Below are 18,914 nucleotides of genomic sequence, written 5' to 3'. Positions count from 1 at the left end.
ACTGCTCTACGTGTACAAGATACGTGTACGTATAAAGCAAAATATTCATCACTGAGCAATTAGAGTACATGGCATAACCCTCCCGAGAATTTTAAGTATCAATACTTTTCCTCCCCCCACTTCCCCCATTCCTTTTAATTTTAATTTTATTTTTTTGGTTTTGAAGTGGCATGATTTACTTTCCTTCTAATGCAGCATGAAAATGGCTTGCATTTGCTACTATCCGTTTCACCCTTTAAGTAGCATTGACAATAACTCAAACCAAGGATGATCTTTGAGGTTTTAATGGAAAGAATACATTACAAACTGCTCAAATCTCAGGATTAGTTACTAATGATCAAGAAATAAGAGGGAGATACTAACGAATATTGTTCAGATGGCTCGGAAAGATATAACATTTGGTTGGTTTGGATTAAAATGAATAATTTGCTACAAATCTTAACATTTTAGGCTGCAAAAGTCTCTCATTCCTTGCATGTTTGTATATACTTATTTTTATTTTACTCTACCGAAAAAGGGGATGATGTTTAATGATAAAAGCTTAGAAACTATAACCTCATATCATCACTTCTATTTGCGAGTATACATTTTGGAAGTTTCATGTATATGTTACATCAAAAGCTTGTACATTGGTATCTACTTAATAATCTTACAACTAGTATCCTGTAACTATTCTGTGAGCTTTACCCTTTCATTGGATCTCAGAAATAACCTAGGGAGGACGATTACAAAAAGGGAAGCATCTATCAAGCACATCTCTTTCTTTCGGGAATCCAAGTAAAGCCTAATTTTATCAAATGTGGTATATGTCTACTGTTTTCATCATCATTATCTTAATTGATTCACTCTCTTCTGGTTGGCAAAGAACAAGATCTTGGAATACCATATGACTCATATGTCATTGTGACTGGTGAAGAAACTGAAGCACAGGGTCGAAGGAGGGGTGTAGCGGCCCTGCTTGAGGTTTCATTAGCAACAGGGGAAGGGCTGGTTGTAATATTAGCGGATGGCTGTAACTCAATTTCGGTGCATGCACCATTGGCGGTTCCAGGGGCATCAAACAACTCATGATCATCTTCCTCATGATCATCTTCCTCAAGTGACATTACTGTGCTTGTGTCTGTGTGTATAGTGGAATCATCAGCAAAATTACCAAACCTCCTCCTCCTCCTAGCTGCCTTCCCCCATCCATGTATAGTCTCCCTTATTCCCTGAGGAATTAAGGCTGCCTTATAGTTTGTTCCCATCTGAAAATGAAAAATAAAAATTAACTCCTTGCTTTTAGGATATTTAGTAGAAAAAATATGAAGGCACAAAACATCTGCTGCTATTAATGAGATCTATTATTAAATGCTTCACTTGATGAATCTGTGGTAAGTAAAAAACTACAATCTTGTGATACATAGCCTATCTTAAACAACAACAGACATCAGAATGAGGCAATCCACTATCCTAACACTAACATTGTGTTAGTGATTTACTGCTACATAATAACATGGAAGGGAAAGAGTAAATTTAGTAGTAATGTCAGGCTAAATTTTAATAGAAGAATATCAAGAATTAACAAAACTAGCAAAAACGATAACAGAGGCTGAACATGTCATGTCATTTACAGGCATTCAGAAATTATCTGGCAAGCAATATAACTAGCAAACGTTAATTACACACTCAAATTTGCACACTTAATTAAAATGTTCTGTATATGTCTGGAATCAGAAAATCCAATAGTTAGTTGTACGGATTCATTGTGTTAGAAAGAAGGCTTCTTTGTCCATCATCCATAGAGGAAGATAACTGAGCATGGCTGATCAGGGGGTTAAAGCATGGTAAGAGATGAAACATATTTATCTGGGTGTGTGTTGTATTTTCCTATAAAAAAAGTTAATTTCAAAATGCATTGACCATAAGCATGTTCTCAAAGATAACAGTTCCCACCTAGAATTTTATTTTATTTTTTGATAAGTAAGAAAGATGTATATTCAAGAAGCTACTTTATACATGAAAAGCATAAAGCAATCCAAAAATACAGAGAAAAGAAAACAAAACAAAAAATTAATTACAAAGGAGAAGAGTGTTTAGGAAAAAGGGGAGAGAATCACTAGAAGTGAGTCCCCAAGCCCGAGACCAGTCAAACAAAGATCCACTAAAAGAACAAAGCAGCTGATCTCTAGAACTATCTAAGTCCTCAAAGGTTCGCTGATTACGTTCCCTCCAAATACACCACTGTAGGCACAATGGTACTAAGTTCCAAATTTTTGAGGAATGCTTCCCTAACCAATTCCACCAACCAAAGAGCAAATCTGAAACCGTACTAGGTAAGACCCACAAAATCCCAAAAGACTTGAAAACAAATTTCCACAATCAATGAGCCATCTCACAATGAAGCAGTAAGTGATCTATAGTCTCCCCACAACAACGGCACACAATACATCGGCCAACAAAATCAAAGCCCCTAAGTCTCAAATTATCACCCGTAAAAATCCTATTCCAAGCTACAGTCCAAACAAAGAAGGAAACGCACCTAGGAGCCTTGACTTTCCAAATACCTTTCCAAGTATTATGGAGTAATTACTTTGCTTTTGTTGTAAAAGTAATTGAAGTTCCTCAGTTAATCACATTAGCAATCAAATTTGTCTCAGGAGATACAAATAAATACATGCTTTCATGCACATGCTAAATTCCAACTGACCATTTAGACAATAATACCTGAGTAACCAATGCATATAGTGGCAAGGTGCTGTAGCTGCACAGGAATTGTCCAGCAAACCTACAGGTAAATGACAGTAAAAAAGGGCCCATTGATAAAAAATTCTAAACAAGATCATCACAACTGGTTCAAAAGGATGCCTACCCCAAAATCAGCCTCAAGTACACAAGCGTATGATTCCATATAAAGCAAGAATTATATCCAAACTGCCACTGCAGTCACAAAAATAAAGATAAGTTAGTTTAAATGCTCAGATACTACATCCTTGCATATTAAGTAAACCAGGAATTTTTTTTTTTTTTTTTTAATGATTTGTAACCACTAAATGCTTTGTAAATATTTTAAACAGCTTTGTCAAAATCACATCATTTTCTCCACTAATCTATGTAAGATGAAATAATTTTCCAAGTCAATATAACATTGTTCAATATTGTGCGGAAGAAGTCTTCTCCAGCACTCCAAATGAATACCAATCTAGTTAAGGAAGAGGAAGTACCCAGAACCAAAAGAATGAAGCCAATTCAAATGCGTTCTGCAAAGAGTTAAGAAAAAGAAAGAAACAAGCATATCAATTTTCCTATTCAATATTAAACCAGTAGAGAACAGATCATTAGGGACAAAGAAAAATGGAACTGTAGATGCCTTTTGCCAACCTGGAACAGAATAAAATGGATCAAGGACAACAATAGTTCTGGCCTCTTAAACCAGAAAAGATCATCTCGAGGCCTCAGCTTTGTTCCTGAGAAGGATCCAGTATTCTCTATTGCCAAGGTTGCAATTACATGCTGCAACTTGGTGCCCACCAGAAGAACAAGCTACACAAGAACATGTAGAACAAATTAACTTACATGCACGTGAGGAAATTGCAGTCATTGAACAAATTTAAGACAGATGAAGGTTTAACTTAGAAATTTCGCTCCTGTTGTAGATCCTCCTACAGGAGATTTACACTATTTTTGGGAGTTTGTAAAAGAATGGAATGGATAGATTATAAATAAATGGAACAGAATATGTTGTATTTTTTCTAATGTGAGTTCATAAAAGAAGAAAAATGAAAATGAATATATATATATTTACTAACATACCCATCACTTTTTATTTTTCATTTTAAAAAATAGGGATAAAATCATAAAAATTATATTTCACCTCCATTTCATTAAAGGAATGATTTCTTCCATTTTTTAGAAGAATGCTTAGGGAGGAGTGGAATGGAATGATCATTCCCTTGTAACTATTTTATTCCTTCCAACTAAACTCCCAAATAAGTGAATAGATGGAATATCCCTTTAAGATCCTTTTTATTCCATTCATTTCCCACCTCTTGATCGAATTGTTAGTTTTAAGGTGAAATATGTTGATTGTTGATTATTTTTTTGAAAGGGAAATCTTTCGATTTTTTATGCAACTGTCAGTTTGTCAATGCACATCTATGCTACCACCTTAGAATGTACAATGTATTGAATCGGCATAACTGTTAAAGCTACAAATGAAAAATAAAAAAAATAAAAAAAGAAGAAAGAAAAAGAGAACTTACTGAAATAGGAATGATTGCTATCCAAAAATAGAGATTAGACCCTGTATTGGGCACCAGAAAAAAATAAAAATAAAAAATAAAAATAAAAAATAAAATGATTGCATGTTTAGAGAATTCGCAATGCCTTGCGATCAGGTCAAACAACAATCTACAAATGAGATATACAACTATATGAGAAGTACAAGGCTACAAGCTATATTGATCACAGTGACTGGAGCATTCCTACAGAAACAGTCACTTCGACAAGGGAAAAAAAGAATATATATATATATATATAATATATATATATATATAGAAAGACTAGAAGTATAATCATTTGACCACAGTTTAAAATTTCCTGTATTAAACCAAAGCAAGCATAAAAAAACTATTTATGGCCCCATTTTGCAGTTGCAATACCTTTTACGTTAAATAGCATGAAAGCAACAACGAATCCCCACAGTGGGCCACTGCAAGAGTTTACACAAACAAGCACATTAGATGTAAATTTCTCAAAGGATTTTAATAAAGCAAAACAATACTACTATCCAGCAAAAAAAAAAATAACAGAAAAACATCCCCTAGGTTCTTTATAGGCAAGTACACTCCAGTGGCCCCCCAAATCCTGCTTGTCTTAGACTAAACAGTAAAATTCCTGATGCGTACATAAGAAAAGAGCTGAAGAAAAAATTGGAGTATTCTGAAGGGAATCCTGTATCCTCATCCGGTTGCATTGTTACGTATCCTAGATACATCCTTTCATTTATGCCCTTGACATGGACCTTCAACTCAGCTTTAGTAAGAGTTCTGTGACATTTCTTTACGCCATTTAACCTTAAAATGATTTTATTCGAGGAATTTCTAAGCAGTGTAAGCTTTTAAGATTATTAATAACATAGAATAGTATGATTAAGAGATGAACACATAAGGTAAATCAAACTAATAGAAGCCTGTTTGCAAATAATTTCCTGGAAGTATATAACCAATAAAATGTCATGAAGATTGCAATTTGATCTCAGTAGCAAAAGCAAATCCAAAGTGATGCTTAAAATTCAATAAACAGAAGATAAGAGGTCACCATGTATGAGCAGAAACTAACAATAATAGTTTGAACATAATGTGGCAATAAAAAAAATAGTGAACTGTAAAATACAAGTTACCTCACACCAACTATCATTTGGAATTCATCTTCCATGGAGCGGACCATATAGCTATGAAAATCATATTTTAGCCGGAGGTTGTGATTCTGCCATGAATAAGGAAAAAAAGTAAATATTCATATAGCAGTTGGGATAAAAGTACTTCTAACATAGCAGCAGGAAATAACTTTTACAATGTAAAATGCCTCACCAAATTAAATATCAAAAGTAGAGACATGAAAAGGAAACAGATCTCACAATGTTGTAAATATAACTGATTCGAATGCAAGAGAATAATCACTATCGAAAAATGCATAATAGAGTTCCACAGTGGAAATCAGGTCAAGTTCAAAATGGTCAAGACTTATCAATATAATAAAGCATAATATATTGGATTTTGTTAATGAATGCCCTAAGGGCAGTAGTTAAGATGCATTTAATGCTTTATTCTAAAATGTTTTTATACATTTTTTTAAAAAATAAAGTCAAACTGTACACATCCAAAAAAGCACACACAACCACAATGACTTTGTGCTTGTAAGCCAATGAATCATTAACATGTGTATCTTATTTTTTTGAAAAGTGGCATTACAACTCATAATTGAACATTTATTAGTCTTTAACTTGTGCCCTTAGGGCACTCGTTAATAGGAACCTATTATATCTTAAAGATACATACAACCTGAAATAGAATGAAATAGTTGCTAAAACAATTCAAAAATATTATGTACAGTTTCCTATGTATATTATGAGAAGAAATGTTATTTTAAGAGTTTTGCATCATAATATTGTCTACCAAAACTATACCACAAGTCCATAAACAGATACCATCTTCCTCTTTATTACCAGACGAGTCTTAAAATAACAGTTCTTCCAGCAAAATATTGGAAAGTTGCATGAGTTTGTGATTTGAATGATTTATATGCTTCTTTGTTTGGTGTTTTTTCCCCAGCATGGCAGACATGCAAACCTAGTTAACAATATTAAGATTGACTCAAATTTTTGGATGTAACATAAACAGGGGTAACCTGTGGTAAGACAAGGTTTATATAGTAGATTTTAGAAAAGTATTTCTGAAATTAATATCTTAGGATGCCAGGCTAAAATTATCTCTTAAACGTGTGAGAACATTGCATACCACGATGAAGCCCTTACGGAGTGCAAGGTAGTCAGCACGGACCACTGAACGCCCAAATTGCCGGAAGAAACATGTCTGCAAGTTAGCAAAACTATAAACCTTAATATAAACATTATAACAACACAACAACTTTAGATGAGGAAAAATTGATCCTCTTTCAAAGAGAAATATCAAAGAAACAATACTCTTGAAATTAAAAAAACAATTTAAAGAAGCACACATGCATGGACATCACCAAAAAGCCATTTAGGTGTGTATGCATAGAATTTCTCCCCTAGAGTTTAATGATATGTTCTTTATGCTGTTTTATCAATTAAATATTAGTAGTTATTAAAATATTTTTTCTTATTTCTTTTTTAATAAGTACCGCTAAAGAATAAAGTACAAGAAAAATAAAAGTAGTGAACCTACCACCCAGATAAGGAAACTATTCTTGGACAAAGGGTTTGATGTGTGAAATTTGACAAATGTTGATTGCCTTCGCAATATCTTCTCTCTTGTGATTTCTATTACCAAAAAAAAGGTATTATTGAAAAAAAAAAGAAAAAAAAAAAGAGAGAGAGAGAGAAAATCTACAATAGCAACACTATACCACATCAACTAAACTATAAAACTCTATTGATCATAAGCATCGAATAAGATCATAACTGATCACTCCAAAACCAGTAAGTACTTTGACAAAAATACAGTGCCTGCAAATTAAGAATGGTTCCTGGGAAGTCATTAAGATTGGCATGATACATCAATTCTCATCTGATCTCTTTTCTTCTTATTCTTCTTCTTCTTCTTTTTTCAATAATGCAAGTACTCTGTTATTTTATAGAAAATGCAAGTATTTCTTTTCTTGCATCAAGATCATAAAAATGAATAAAACAATGCAGGTGACGTACTCTGTTAGTTATATTTTATGCTAAAAAAAAATGTAAGGGTAAATACAGTTCAGAGTCAAACTTGAACTTGTAGGAGACACTACATTATATAAAAGACATGAAACAATAGTATTAAGAATATAAATTTGATTTCATGAATCATGATTAGAAGATCAATTATTGGAACTCCTTTCATACTCAGGCAATTGATGGAGAAGTGTCTTACAGGTGTTCACTGACTCCAAATGGGGATATGAAGGAATGATCTGGTGATTCTTGAAAATAAGGGAATTTTAACTTGACAGGCCTATGCATCTAAGGACATGTGAGATAGAGGAAGAACAAGCTTCGTATTGTTTGGGGGGAATGTCAAGTGACTTTCTGATCACAATAACATTTTCAGTCAATATCAAACCTTCATGTTCTTGCACTTATTAAACTTACTGAACATATACTAAAAGATATGCCATGGTGCATGTTATCTGCTTATTATGATTTGCTGATGAAATTGAAGTATGCTGCATATCAAGTCAGAGAAATAAATGATAGAGATGCTTCATAATATAGAGTTTAGGATAAACAGAACCAAGATAATAAAAGAAAAGCACTTCTCACTGAACCAGGCATTAAATTAAGGGTGCAGAGGAGATTGATTACCATGATACATCCAAAGTAGAAAAAATGCCCTGAAGTGTCAATAAGAATGAAGTGGAGCCAGTAATTGGAGCAGTATGTGATTGCTTCCAAATGTTTAAATCTTGGACTGCTATGTGATCAGTGATATATGAAATCAAAATGGGAAACACAGTATCCATCATGCCAACCCATGTTTTTATGACACCCAATACTGGATAGTTACAAATTATGTCCTTGAAAGGAAAGAATCAAGGCTTGCCTACAACTCTTTTAGTTATAACTGATCTTATGTAAAAAATCAGCCTAGGAATGGGAGACAATAAATTTGCTGGCCTGAACAAAACAATATACCTTGCCATGAGCTTTAGCTCAAATGATACCTCCTCATCTTGTGAGACCAAGGCAGAGGGTGAGGTTGTGGGTTGAAGCTACATGTTTCTGTAACTTACCAATAATTAAAAAACAAAAGACCTAAAAGATGGAAAAAGGAGGATACTAACACCATATTATAATGGTGTCTCTCATTGAGCTATAATGTTATATAATTTGGTAGCTTTAGGAGCCAATGGGCCTCACTCACCAGAGGTTCTTGAAAGGAAAAAACTTACACCATGCATGTTGGCAGTGCTGTATGCTGTGTGTTAGAGGAAGGAGCAAAGCTATTGAAAGAAAGTACATGGATGCACCCATACTCATGACCAAGATATTTGGATTGGTGGGAAGGAGAAGTTAATATAATAAAGAAATCCTTATAGCTGAAAACTGCTATTATTACTTGATGGTTGCATGAGGATGTTGAGTAAATCTTTGACTACATGAGAAAGCCTCTCCTTCAGTGACAAAAACATAAATATCCATTTTTTATTTATGGCTGGGAACTATTCCCTACTAAATTACTATAAGCTAAATCATCTCTCATTTTCTTGCTCTTAAAACCCTTACCTATTGATCTCTATTTATTTCTAGATGATGATAGTTCTTGTAGTCCTGAATCTATTAGATCTTACCAACGTTGCTAATAAAATTATAGCACGCATATTTTTCTTTCAAAAGGAAGAAACTCTAAACAATGTAGGATCCTAGACAGTCAAAGATTCCTAATGCATTGTTATCTAATAATAGATCATACCAACATTGCCCATAAAATTATTGCACAAATATTTTCTTTCAAAAGGAAGAAACTCTAAACAATGTAGGATCCTTGACAGTCAAAAAGATTCCTAGTGCATTAATTATCCAATAAAATAATTGCGTGAAGGGAAGTATCAAAGATGACTGTTAGTTAATTATACCCACCACCACTTCAGCTTACCAGTTAAATCATCATGCCGGTCTATGTGAGCCTCATCCTCCCATAGCCTCCAGCTGTGAATCTGGTGGAATTTATACAATTTTAAACATCATTACAATACAACAAAGGCACTTGCATTCTATTTTCATTGATTCCAGTTAAGTTACCCAGTATATCAAAAATATCAGTACACAGTACACTTTCAGAGAAAGGATCAATGCATATAACTTGATTATGTACCATTTCCTTTAAGAGCAATTTGACAGAAACCAAATTAAGCTCAACAAAAAATACATTAAGCTGCACATCATACACTCTAACTTCACATATGTACAGCAACATATTAAGCCCTGAGAAGCTGAAGTAGTACCAAGAGATGCTTCTTGCTTAGAAACCAAAAAGGCATGTTGTAACATGAACATACCAAATAGGACCAATAAAGTGCTTGGTCTCGTTTTTTCAGAAATTCGTTTGTATTTTGCTTCAGGTTTAGTAGGTTGTTTTTTCAGGGGATTAGGTCTACTCGATTCTTATTGGGTATCCACCTAAGTAAGCTGTGGGGTGTTCTTGAACTCCAAATGTCCTTATGCTGGTTTAATATTTTATACCCCCAACCCCCCAAAAAAAAGTCAAAAATAGGATATGAATTAAAACATTTATCCTGAAAAAAATTGGTACTCTACCACATTCCATATCTACTAAATAACATTTCCTGGATACAAAAGAGTATGCAACCTCTACTTCAGCTGATGGCTTCTTAGTAAGGCCATGGCAGCCCCCATGGGCAAGCAGCCAAGACAGCGTTTCGTGGGCACATTGCCTTGGGTTTAACCTCCGAACAGAACGGGGCAAAGAGTACCTTGCCCATGTTGGCAGGTCTGGACCAATAGCTTACATACTGTTGGTGTATCAAAGTTAACATGATCCATACTATTTGTAGCTTGCAATTGAGAACATTAGAACAACAAGATTTGACATTGCAATTGATATGAAATCACACCAAAATAAGACATCAATATTTCTTTGAGACTTTGTAGACAACTATAGAGCAGATGAACATGGAACTTCTCGGTTAGGTTAAGCGTACAATTCAGAATGTCTAACCTTCACAATTGCAAGCAACATTGTTAAGCAGCTGTAAGATATATGTGTTATTGCCATGACAAAGATGAAACGGTGCAACTGCTCAAGACCTTGATATGAGACAAATGGCTCACGATCCTGTGGAACAGAAGAAATTCTATATTATCCAAAGATTATTCTGAAATTTTACATATATTACACATAAGACGCACATATCTTCGCAGACATGCGTGCACACGCACACACACACACACGTGTGTGCGCATGCGCATAGGCATGTATTATGCAGGTATTTATAGAGATTTTTGGTTTATTTCTTATAGATAAGTGATGTACCTTTGGACAGGTATTTTCATTCAAGTTATTCAACACCCTCCTAAACAAGTGAGGTAGCAAAGAAACCATCAAGAGTTTACGGTCCTCAGATGACTTGTTTTCAGTTTCTTTCTCAATCTCTGATCTGGAGCATGGAGCAAAAGTGCTGTCATAAAACCTCGATGGGATGCAAATATTTGCTATCATGCTTGAGGTAGCCGTTAAAAGAAGAGAAATAAATCCAAGCAGCATCAACTCTGATGAGAGAAGCACATAATGAAAGTTTATAACTGAGTGTCAATAAGAGCCTCTTATCACCAAAATGTAAGACTAATGCTTAATACCTTCTTTCATTTTCTCCACAGCTGCAAGCAAGGGCTTTCGGTTAGTTTTCCGTAGCCACTGAAACAGAAAAACCACAACCTCAGATGGAATACATACATAAGTTGTACAGTTCATATTGTTAAAAGTATTGCAAAAGGGCACATCAAAATTTCTTGGGGTAAGGAGAGAAATGATTAAGAGTCAAATATCTTGTAGAGTTGTTAGTCTAAAAAAATTAACACTTTAAAATTTCAAATCACTGTACAATGATTCACTGGGCTGAAGCTTTCAAACCTAAATCAGAGTGTCTTATGTAACTCAGGAAAAGATGTGGCACATCATGTATGTTATGAAGCCCACTACTAGATACCCATACAATAGTTGATAAGATATATACAGATTAACATGAACATCATAATGTAAGACCCAACTCAATAAATCTTCATCCCAAAATGGGTCAGCAATTGAAATGCCCAAACTGGTGTCAAATGGACACTTCAGTCAAACTGGAAGCTTCTTACCAGAGTTTCCAAGGCTGTACAAAAGTTCATGTTGATATAGCTGTGCTCAAGTCTTAGGCACCAAAAATAAATTCAAATGACAGTGTGGAGCATTGAAAGGTTGTGTAATCAGGGTATCCACCTAAATAAAGTATAAACAGACCAACTTATCTTCTAAATTCTATGTGGAAGTTTGCAGAAAACCATCCACCGTTAGAAACTAAGATGGTGGGGTGCAATGCTATTTGCCAACCCAGACTTTCTGTCTTTCTCTGCGGATGAATCTCAAGCATGGTTTTTTTTTTTTTAGTCAAAACATATTATTACCAAAGTGCCTCAAGGGGATTGAGCATGTAGATAATCACCAAAGTGCCTCAACAAGCCTAGGGATAGCTCCACTTGATGGGAGAAGTAAATGGTAATATTGCGTTGTATAAATTCTATCATATATACACGAGTCACATAACATACATACAAAAGCAACAAACTTTACATCAAGTCATCAACTAAATAAAGTTGTCTCAACATCAAATACAAACATTTGAAATAAATGTGGAACAGTCCAAAGTTTTAGTTAAGTTAAATGTGACCTCAACGAAGCTGATCCTATGCAAGAATAACTGTCCCAGATTGCAGTCAATAGATAAAAGCAGAAGTATAGACATTGCAAAACTTAATTAAACTGACATGTTTGATTCAACAAGCAAAGAGAATACGGAAAACTACTTACATGGCTCAATCGGTGGATGGATCGTTCCACAAGCAAAGAAACAGCCACGAAGATTGTCAACACCGTAGCAACAGACCACGTTGGGGTCAAGGCCAAAGATCGCATTTCTTGGGTATTTTCAGCCATTCTGAATAATCTTACTCACAGATCTTAAACCTTACCCCAAATACAACCCCCAAAAATTCCTACACTACAACAATCTCAGCAGAATTTCCTCAAGTGTACAACTTACAATCCAAAATCCTCGTCCTTGATAATAAAACAGTATCCACATAGACAATCAGAATCATAATGACTACTTCATCGTCCAAAAACGTACTGATATTACATAACATGAAAACAGAGCAAGTCCTAAAATGTGATCCCTTCAAGAATGACACACAGAGCTACTCAACCAAAATAGAAATACATACTCAGAAAAAGCCAACACAAAAAATGGGTACTCCTCAAATCTTAATTCCAAGCTCAAACAAACCCACAAAATGACAAATGCAAAAAAAGGGTATGTAAAAGAACCTGGAATCCTTGGAATCTTCGCTCCCAGAATCAGATACAACTTCAACAATCTTTCTAACCAGAAAGTATCACTGCCACTGTCTCAAATACTAAATCTTTCTAGCCCCTTACACTGGAAAAATGTGAACTTGAAAAATCAAAACCCCAAAAGAACTTCAGCTTTCTCAGTAAACCAGTTGGGCCCTGTAATTACTAATTAGTAATAATTTCCCAACTACTGCTGCTACTTTTTCTACACTCTCTCTCTCTCTCTCTCTCTCTCTGGAGAGTTCCTTTCTTTCTTTCCAAAAAGCTCTCTCAGAGTCCGTGACTGTCTCTCTCTATAGCTTTCTCTCTTTCCTAAAATGTGTAACTTTTTTTTGGTCCCGCAAAGCCTTGGAGATTCTCAATTACAGAGCACCCACATTCAATTTCTTGGATCTACTCTTCCACTTGTTCATCATATGCACAAAAACAGATTCAGAAACTGGACACCCAGCTGGACCCATTTGCCAACTCCAAGAAAAAAGTCATTTTTTTTGCATGAACTTGTTCTTCCTTTCTCTTCTTGGCTTGTAGAACCGCCATATGTTACACTGTGACACACTAGCATTAGTACTAGTACTAGTCAAGCAAATACATATATAAATTTAGGACCATTATCGATAGGACAAGGTTTCTCTCAATAATATGGGAGTATGGGACAGTTTTGAGGTTTCTTGTGAACTGTCTAGCCTAGCTAAACACAACTCAACTAACCAAATGCATGTACCTTCACCAGAGAGAAGAGATCTTAAATTTTTTTTATAGTAATGAACAGGGTTGGAAAATTTCAAATCAGCACAGACAGAGAACTACGTCGTTCGGATTGTATTGCTGATTGTTCATTTGTTTGTGCACAGTAGCTTTTCACTTTTTCTTTCTCCTTTGCCCGCTAATCACGGAGAGTTGGACCTGGAAGAACCTGGAAGATGCACTGTTTCAGTATAAATTAGTACTAATAAACAAAACAAAACAAAATGTTTTTTCAGTTTTAATCATAGTGTTTTACAGATTTGTTTTTCTGGTTTTAAAGTATGCATAGTGGCCTAAAAATCTGTCTTTCTTTTTTCTTTTCTTTTTTGTGTGCTAAACTCTGTCTTTCTATTGATAAAAAGAAAAAGAGAAAATGATGGGATATAACGGTGACATGCTATTCTTTCTTTTTAGGATAATACTACAAATATAAACTATTTTTATAAATTATTAATATAGTAAATGATTGTTAGTAAATAAAAAATTAATGTTAATGGTAGTTTTAAATGAAAATTAATAAAAGGTTTGTCACATTAATATTTTATAAAAATATTATAAAATAGTTTGTAAATATAACATCACTTTTTTATTTATTTATTTTATATATATATATATATATATTAACAATAGAATCTACTAGATTACCTAATAATTACTTAGTACTTAATAATTACTTTTTTTGTGTCACAATTTTTCTCACAACTAAGAGTAGTGGAAAATATTGTGAGTATATTTATTAGCAAGTCAACCACAAGAGAGTTGCAAGAAAAATTGTGGCACAAAGTTGCTAGAAGAACCAAAATTGGAATAAGGGAAAAATATAAAATTATTTCAATTTTTATTTTTTCTCATGCTCAATTGAAAAAAAAAGGGTATCCAAGTTTTGTTTTAATGTACAACCGGATGTTAGGAAGTGGTTATGAATTGATGTCACATTTTTAAGCACATGCACATGTACATGCATGTGAATTTGCATAAACAAATCATTTTAGCAAGGAATTATTTAATGACTTAACGCTCTGTTTGGTATGGTAACTCAAACACATGTTTTTAGTTTTTAAATAACATTACACGTATTTTTACACATTTTTTTACTCACACGTATTTTCACATATATTTTCAAACAATAAAATACATGTTTTTAAGTGCATGTACCAAACACTCCCTTAATTTTTTTTTTTTATCTTTTAACACGTGTACAAAAAACGAATCCCTCATCCTTTATATTTATTTTTACGGGTAACTTTACAATATGGAGGTCTAGAAATCTTGATAATTTATCTTGAATTAAACCACATTTTTTTTTTTCTTGGAGAAGATTTAGATCTTACCATATTGGTGATAACCAATAAATTTGTATAGTTACAAGTTCATTTGTGTTTTTTAAAGAGAGAAAGGTATATAGTTCAAATTCTAGAGAAGATAGGATGAAATTTTGAAGAAATAGTCTATTTCTATTGCATATATTTAAAATTTCATTTCAATTGCAATGACTTTTTTCCAGCCTTTTAAAGCCGTATGAGGTATGAATACAATTTTTTCTTGTTCCAAAACATAAAATTAGGCCCAAAAACAAAAACTCCATAAGAAAAGAATGTACCTTTGTGACTTTGTCCATTGAACGTAAAACCTTCTCTCTCTCTCTCTTTGGGTTTTTCCTTAATTCATTACACATGTCTTTAAGTTATATACCAAGATGAAAAAAGCCTTTAATGTACTGAAAAAGATGATAAATCTAAACTATTGATTTAAAACTAATGGTTCAAATTTAGAAAGTCTACGATAAGTTATCATATGAAATATCAAGGATCGTGTTCTTCAAAAAGCATGAAGAGAATATATCAAAGAATTTTAAGCAAGCTAAATCTTAAATAAATAAATAAATATACATATATATATATATAGAGAGAGAGAGAGAATATTGATAGAATATTAAGCAATCTATTACCTTCTTCTTTTTTTAGTACATTAAAGGCTTTTATATAAAAATATAAAAATCCATGATATAATCCTTCTTTTTAGAGAAAAATCCTCACCTCTTTTTTATCAGAGAGTTGAAATACTTCTATCCAAACCCCAATCTTGTTTGCCAATAGAATCAACAACGCCTTTTTGCCATATCAAAGTTCTAAAGAATTATACAAATTTATAATGTGTCTGCAAATTTGAAGGGAGAGAAGAGTAAAAGGTAACCAGAGGAAGGAGAGGAGTTAGGAGTAAAGGGGGAGGGGAATGATATCCCTTCCTCTGTATTAAATTATGAGAATTAATTTTTTTTTTATTTGTTTAAAATATGTTAGCTTGTTCTGGAAATAGAGGAATTTGAGAAACTGAAATGGAAAGAAAAATAATTTTTAACTGATTTTGTTTGCATTCATTATTTGGTAGTTTTTTTTTTAAGCTAAAATTTGTTTTAATGAATTTTTATTAAAATCTCCATAATATCCTTATTTTATTTAATGACATAATAACGCTATAAAAAGGATACTTTTCATTCCATTTTATTTCTTTAAAACTTATAAAAAAAAAGGTGAGAAATATAATTTATTTTTCATTTTTTTATGGGAATTATTTTTCATTTTTTATTCAATTTCAGTCATCAATTTTTTAAACTTCCAAACATAAAGCAAGAAATTAAATTAGAATAAGAGAAAATAATAATATATCATATAAATGGATAATTATACCAACTTTTTTTGTTTTTTTTTTAAGAAATAAATATAAATTGATATTATAAGAGCAAAATGATAATTTAAATTTTCTTAATATAAGTGAACCCCCTCTCTAAATTCTCCCAATTTGAGAAATCATAAATGAAAACTTTGGAGAGGTATTTTAACCCTCCAAATCTCTTCAAACCATTTCTCTCTCATCTTTTTGTTAATTAAAAAACATTCAAATAACGTGAATTAAACCAACCCCCTTCTCTTTTCTCTACTCTGCTTTTATTTCCCTCCATCCAAGTATACCGTAAATTTATTATACCAAATTTAGTATCACTCATTTTAATCTTTGTGAAAATAAAGAAGAAAAGAAAAAGGACTATTTTTTCCTCTATAAAACATATATGACAAAATCTTCACACAAAAAAAAGAAAAGAAAAAGAAAACAAAATGAGGTGTTTACTTTTACTTTTACTTTTAGCCCTTCCCCTTTGACAAAATCTAGTGAAAGTGAGCTCTTTGTTGTATCTGTACACTGCTTTTTAACGCCTCCCATCGTGGCGGAATTGGCTTCCACAACCAAAAAAAGAAAAATGAAAAAGAAAACTAACTATGACTTTTGATAAAGCAAATTGGGTTCCACCCACCTTTCACGCATTATTTTGGCTTGAACCCACATGTCACCTTCAAACTTCTTTAGTAATATATATATATATATATATATATATATTAAATACAGTCAATACTTGGGTTTATGTCATGACTCTCATAAGAAAGAAAATGGTGAAAAATAAAAATTATCATTTTTTTTATTACTTGTAAGATAAAATTTGACTATAATTCTCACTTAAAAAATTAATATAATTATATATTTTGAAAATTTATTTATTGAATTATATGATATTTACTTTTTTACAACAGGTGTAAAATTTTGTGTAAATTGAATTTTATTTACTACTAGATCTATAAATGTATAAATTTTATGATGATTGTTGCTTATTATTATGTCCATATTCAATCATAATTCACAAGTATCTTACTTGAGCAAAAAATATATTCACAATTCAACTAATTAAAATCCATTATAACTTTTTTTCCCCTATTAAACGGATAGTCAACCCCTACAACTAAATTGGGCATTAGGGCTTTATATTCGGAATAATAGTTTATATAATTATTTATAGAAGCTTAGTCGTTAGGTCAAACATTGAGTAAAAGTCTAAAATGGCTCATCATTATATATATATATATATATATATATATATATTGTAATACTCAATGTCCCTTTTTAAAATTTTGATTGAAAAAAATGTTCCTTTGTAAACTGATGGATCACATTATCATATGATGCACAAATTTAATATTGTCCCCTAAATGAGTTTGAAACATAAATAGATTCATTATTTGAAAGAAAAATGCTTTTGTTATAAGAAGGTATTACTAAAATTTTCAAATAAAACAATGTGAAAGCCTATTATTTTATCAAAACAGATGTAAATTTTACTCCAGAATGTACTTAATGTGCAAAATGCACTATCACATTATTATATAAGAAATTTTTGTAAAATTTTTCTGTGCATGTATAGTAGCACCTCATTAAAAAATGTCCTTTACTATTGGTCTGGTTTAGAGCTTGAGAAAGCTAGGAAAATGATTGCATTTCACTGTATGTTTGTCACTAATATGATATAGTTAGATTTTTTTTTTTTTTTTTGAGAGAGTTTGAATTTATTACATCTCTTCTTATGATAGCTATTTATCATCAGACTAAGACATCAATTAATTTTTGGTGTAGGCGAGGATTGAACCCCAGATCTCTTATATAACTATCAGAGACTTTACCAGTTAAGTTAACTGGAACCCACTATATGATATAGTTAGATCGCATGATTGACTAATTAGATATTAGTAGGTAGCATGATTGACAAATTAGATATTGTTTTAATTTAATTGTTAGTTAGAGAGAGAAAAAGAGGGAACCAGCAATGCAAAATGCTTAATTAACACAGTCCATTCATTGAAATGGCAATTAAAGGCTAGCTGTTTAAATTTTGGCCTATTCGTATGCAGTTTTTGAAGTTGTGAGGAGCCCTTTTAAAAAATAATTATTTAATCAACATTAATTCAATGTCTACGGAGCTAGTGAAGCCATTAATTAATTGCTACCGGCCTTGCAACCTAAACGTACCAAACTCGAAGCCTTTGGACCAGAACGCGTATTGACTCGATGCCAACTACTAAGTTAGCACTAAAAAGTAAAAACTTGTCACAAATTTATTAGCCATCCAATGCCATAATGGAAAATCGGCTTTTAGTTACTGCACCAGTCATGGATTTTATAGTCGTAGTTATGCATTTGAAAGACAAGGTCTTCTTCCCCCCATAAAAAAAGAAAAAAGGAAAAAAAGAAAAAAAAAAGACATTGTATTCTAAAACTTGGAATCTGTGGAGAATATTATGGAAAAAATGTAGAACCATATTATTTTGCTCTACAACTTTGATGTGACAAGTTGTAAATATAAAAAAAAATGGTGAATTTATGTAAAAGTGCCAAATAAAAAGTTATAATTTATCTATAGTGACGGCTCCGCTTGTAAGTGAGGCTGGCCACCTAGACTTGCTAAAAAAAATTATATAAATAATTATTTTTAACTAATCTGTTTTGTCTACCTACAAAATGTTATTGATAAACTTGACATGAGAATCTCAAGAATTT

At 32.5% G+C, this 18,914-nt stretch overlaps 1 protein-coding gene across 2 annotated transcripts; it reads right to left on the bottom strand.

The window, feature by feature from the left end:
• Positions 1–521: 521 nt before the first annotated feature.
• On the bottom strand, positions 522–13,833 carry LOC115958324 (MLO-like protein 11). Of its 2 annotated transcripts, XM_031076725.1 has the most exons (16): positions 13,513–13,833; positions 12,246–13,336; positions 11,036–11,093; positions 10,713–10,948; positions 10,398–10,514; positions 9,315–9,375; positions 6,909–7,003; positions 6,498–6,572; positions 5,381–5,466; positions 4,641–4,690; positions 4,242–4,282; positions 3,361–3,522; positions 3,204–3,239; positions 2,852–2,919; positions 2,707–2,767; positions 522–1,247 (listed from the first exon to the last, which is right to left on the bottom strand). In XM_031076725.1, exons 2-16 carry the CDS (start codon positions 12,369–12,371, stop codon positions 843–845), a joined length of 1,677 nt encoding a protein of 558 aa, XP_030932585.1. In that variant the 5' UTR covers positions 12,372–13,336; positions 13,513–13,833; the 3' UTR covers positions 522–842. The 2 variants fall into 2 exon arrangements, with proteins under 2 accessions (XP_030932585.1, XP_030932584.1); XM_031076724.1 differs by having other exon boundaries at positions 12,246–13,833.
• Between the last annotated feature and the right edge of the window lie 5,081 nt (positions 13,834–18,914).

This window comes from Quercus lobata, chromosome 8 (genome assembly GCF_001633185.2).
Source record: "Quercus lobata isolate SW786 chromosome 8, ValleyOak3.0 Primary Assembly, whole genome shotgun sequence".
NCBI classification, from domain to species: domain Eukaryota; kingdom Viridiplantae; phylum Streptophyta; class Magnoliopsida; order Fagales; family Fagaceae; genus Quercus; species Quercus lobata.
The sequence above is the reverse complement of the archived record's forward strand: the minus strand, read 5'-3'. Positions and strand labels throughout refer to the sequence as shown.

What these genes read in the sequence shown, in the direction of transcription:
- LOC115958324 (XM_031076724.1), bottom strand. Translation starts at nt 12,371, where the DNA reads ATGGCTGAAAATACCCAAGAAATGCGATCTTTGGCCTTGACCCCAACG. An exon ending in TCCGTAAGGGCTTCATCGTG is followed by an intron (nt 5,467 to 6,497) that starts GTATGCAATGTT and finishes TATTCATGGCAG; the next exon opens with AATCACAACCTCCGGCTAAA. An exon ending in TATATGCATTGGTTACTCAG is followed by an intron (nt 1,248 to 2,706) that starts GTATTATTGTCT and finishes TTTCATTTTCAG; the next exon opens with ATGGGAACAAACTATAAGGC.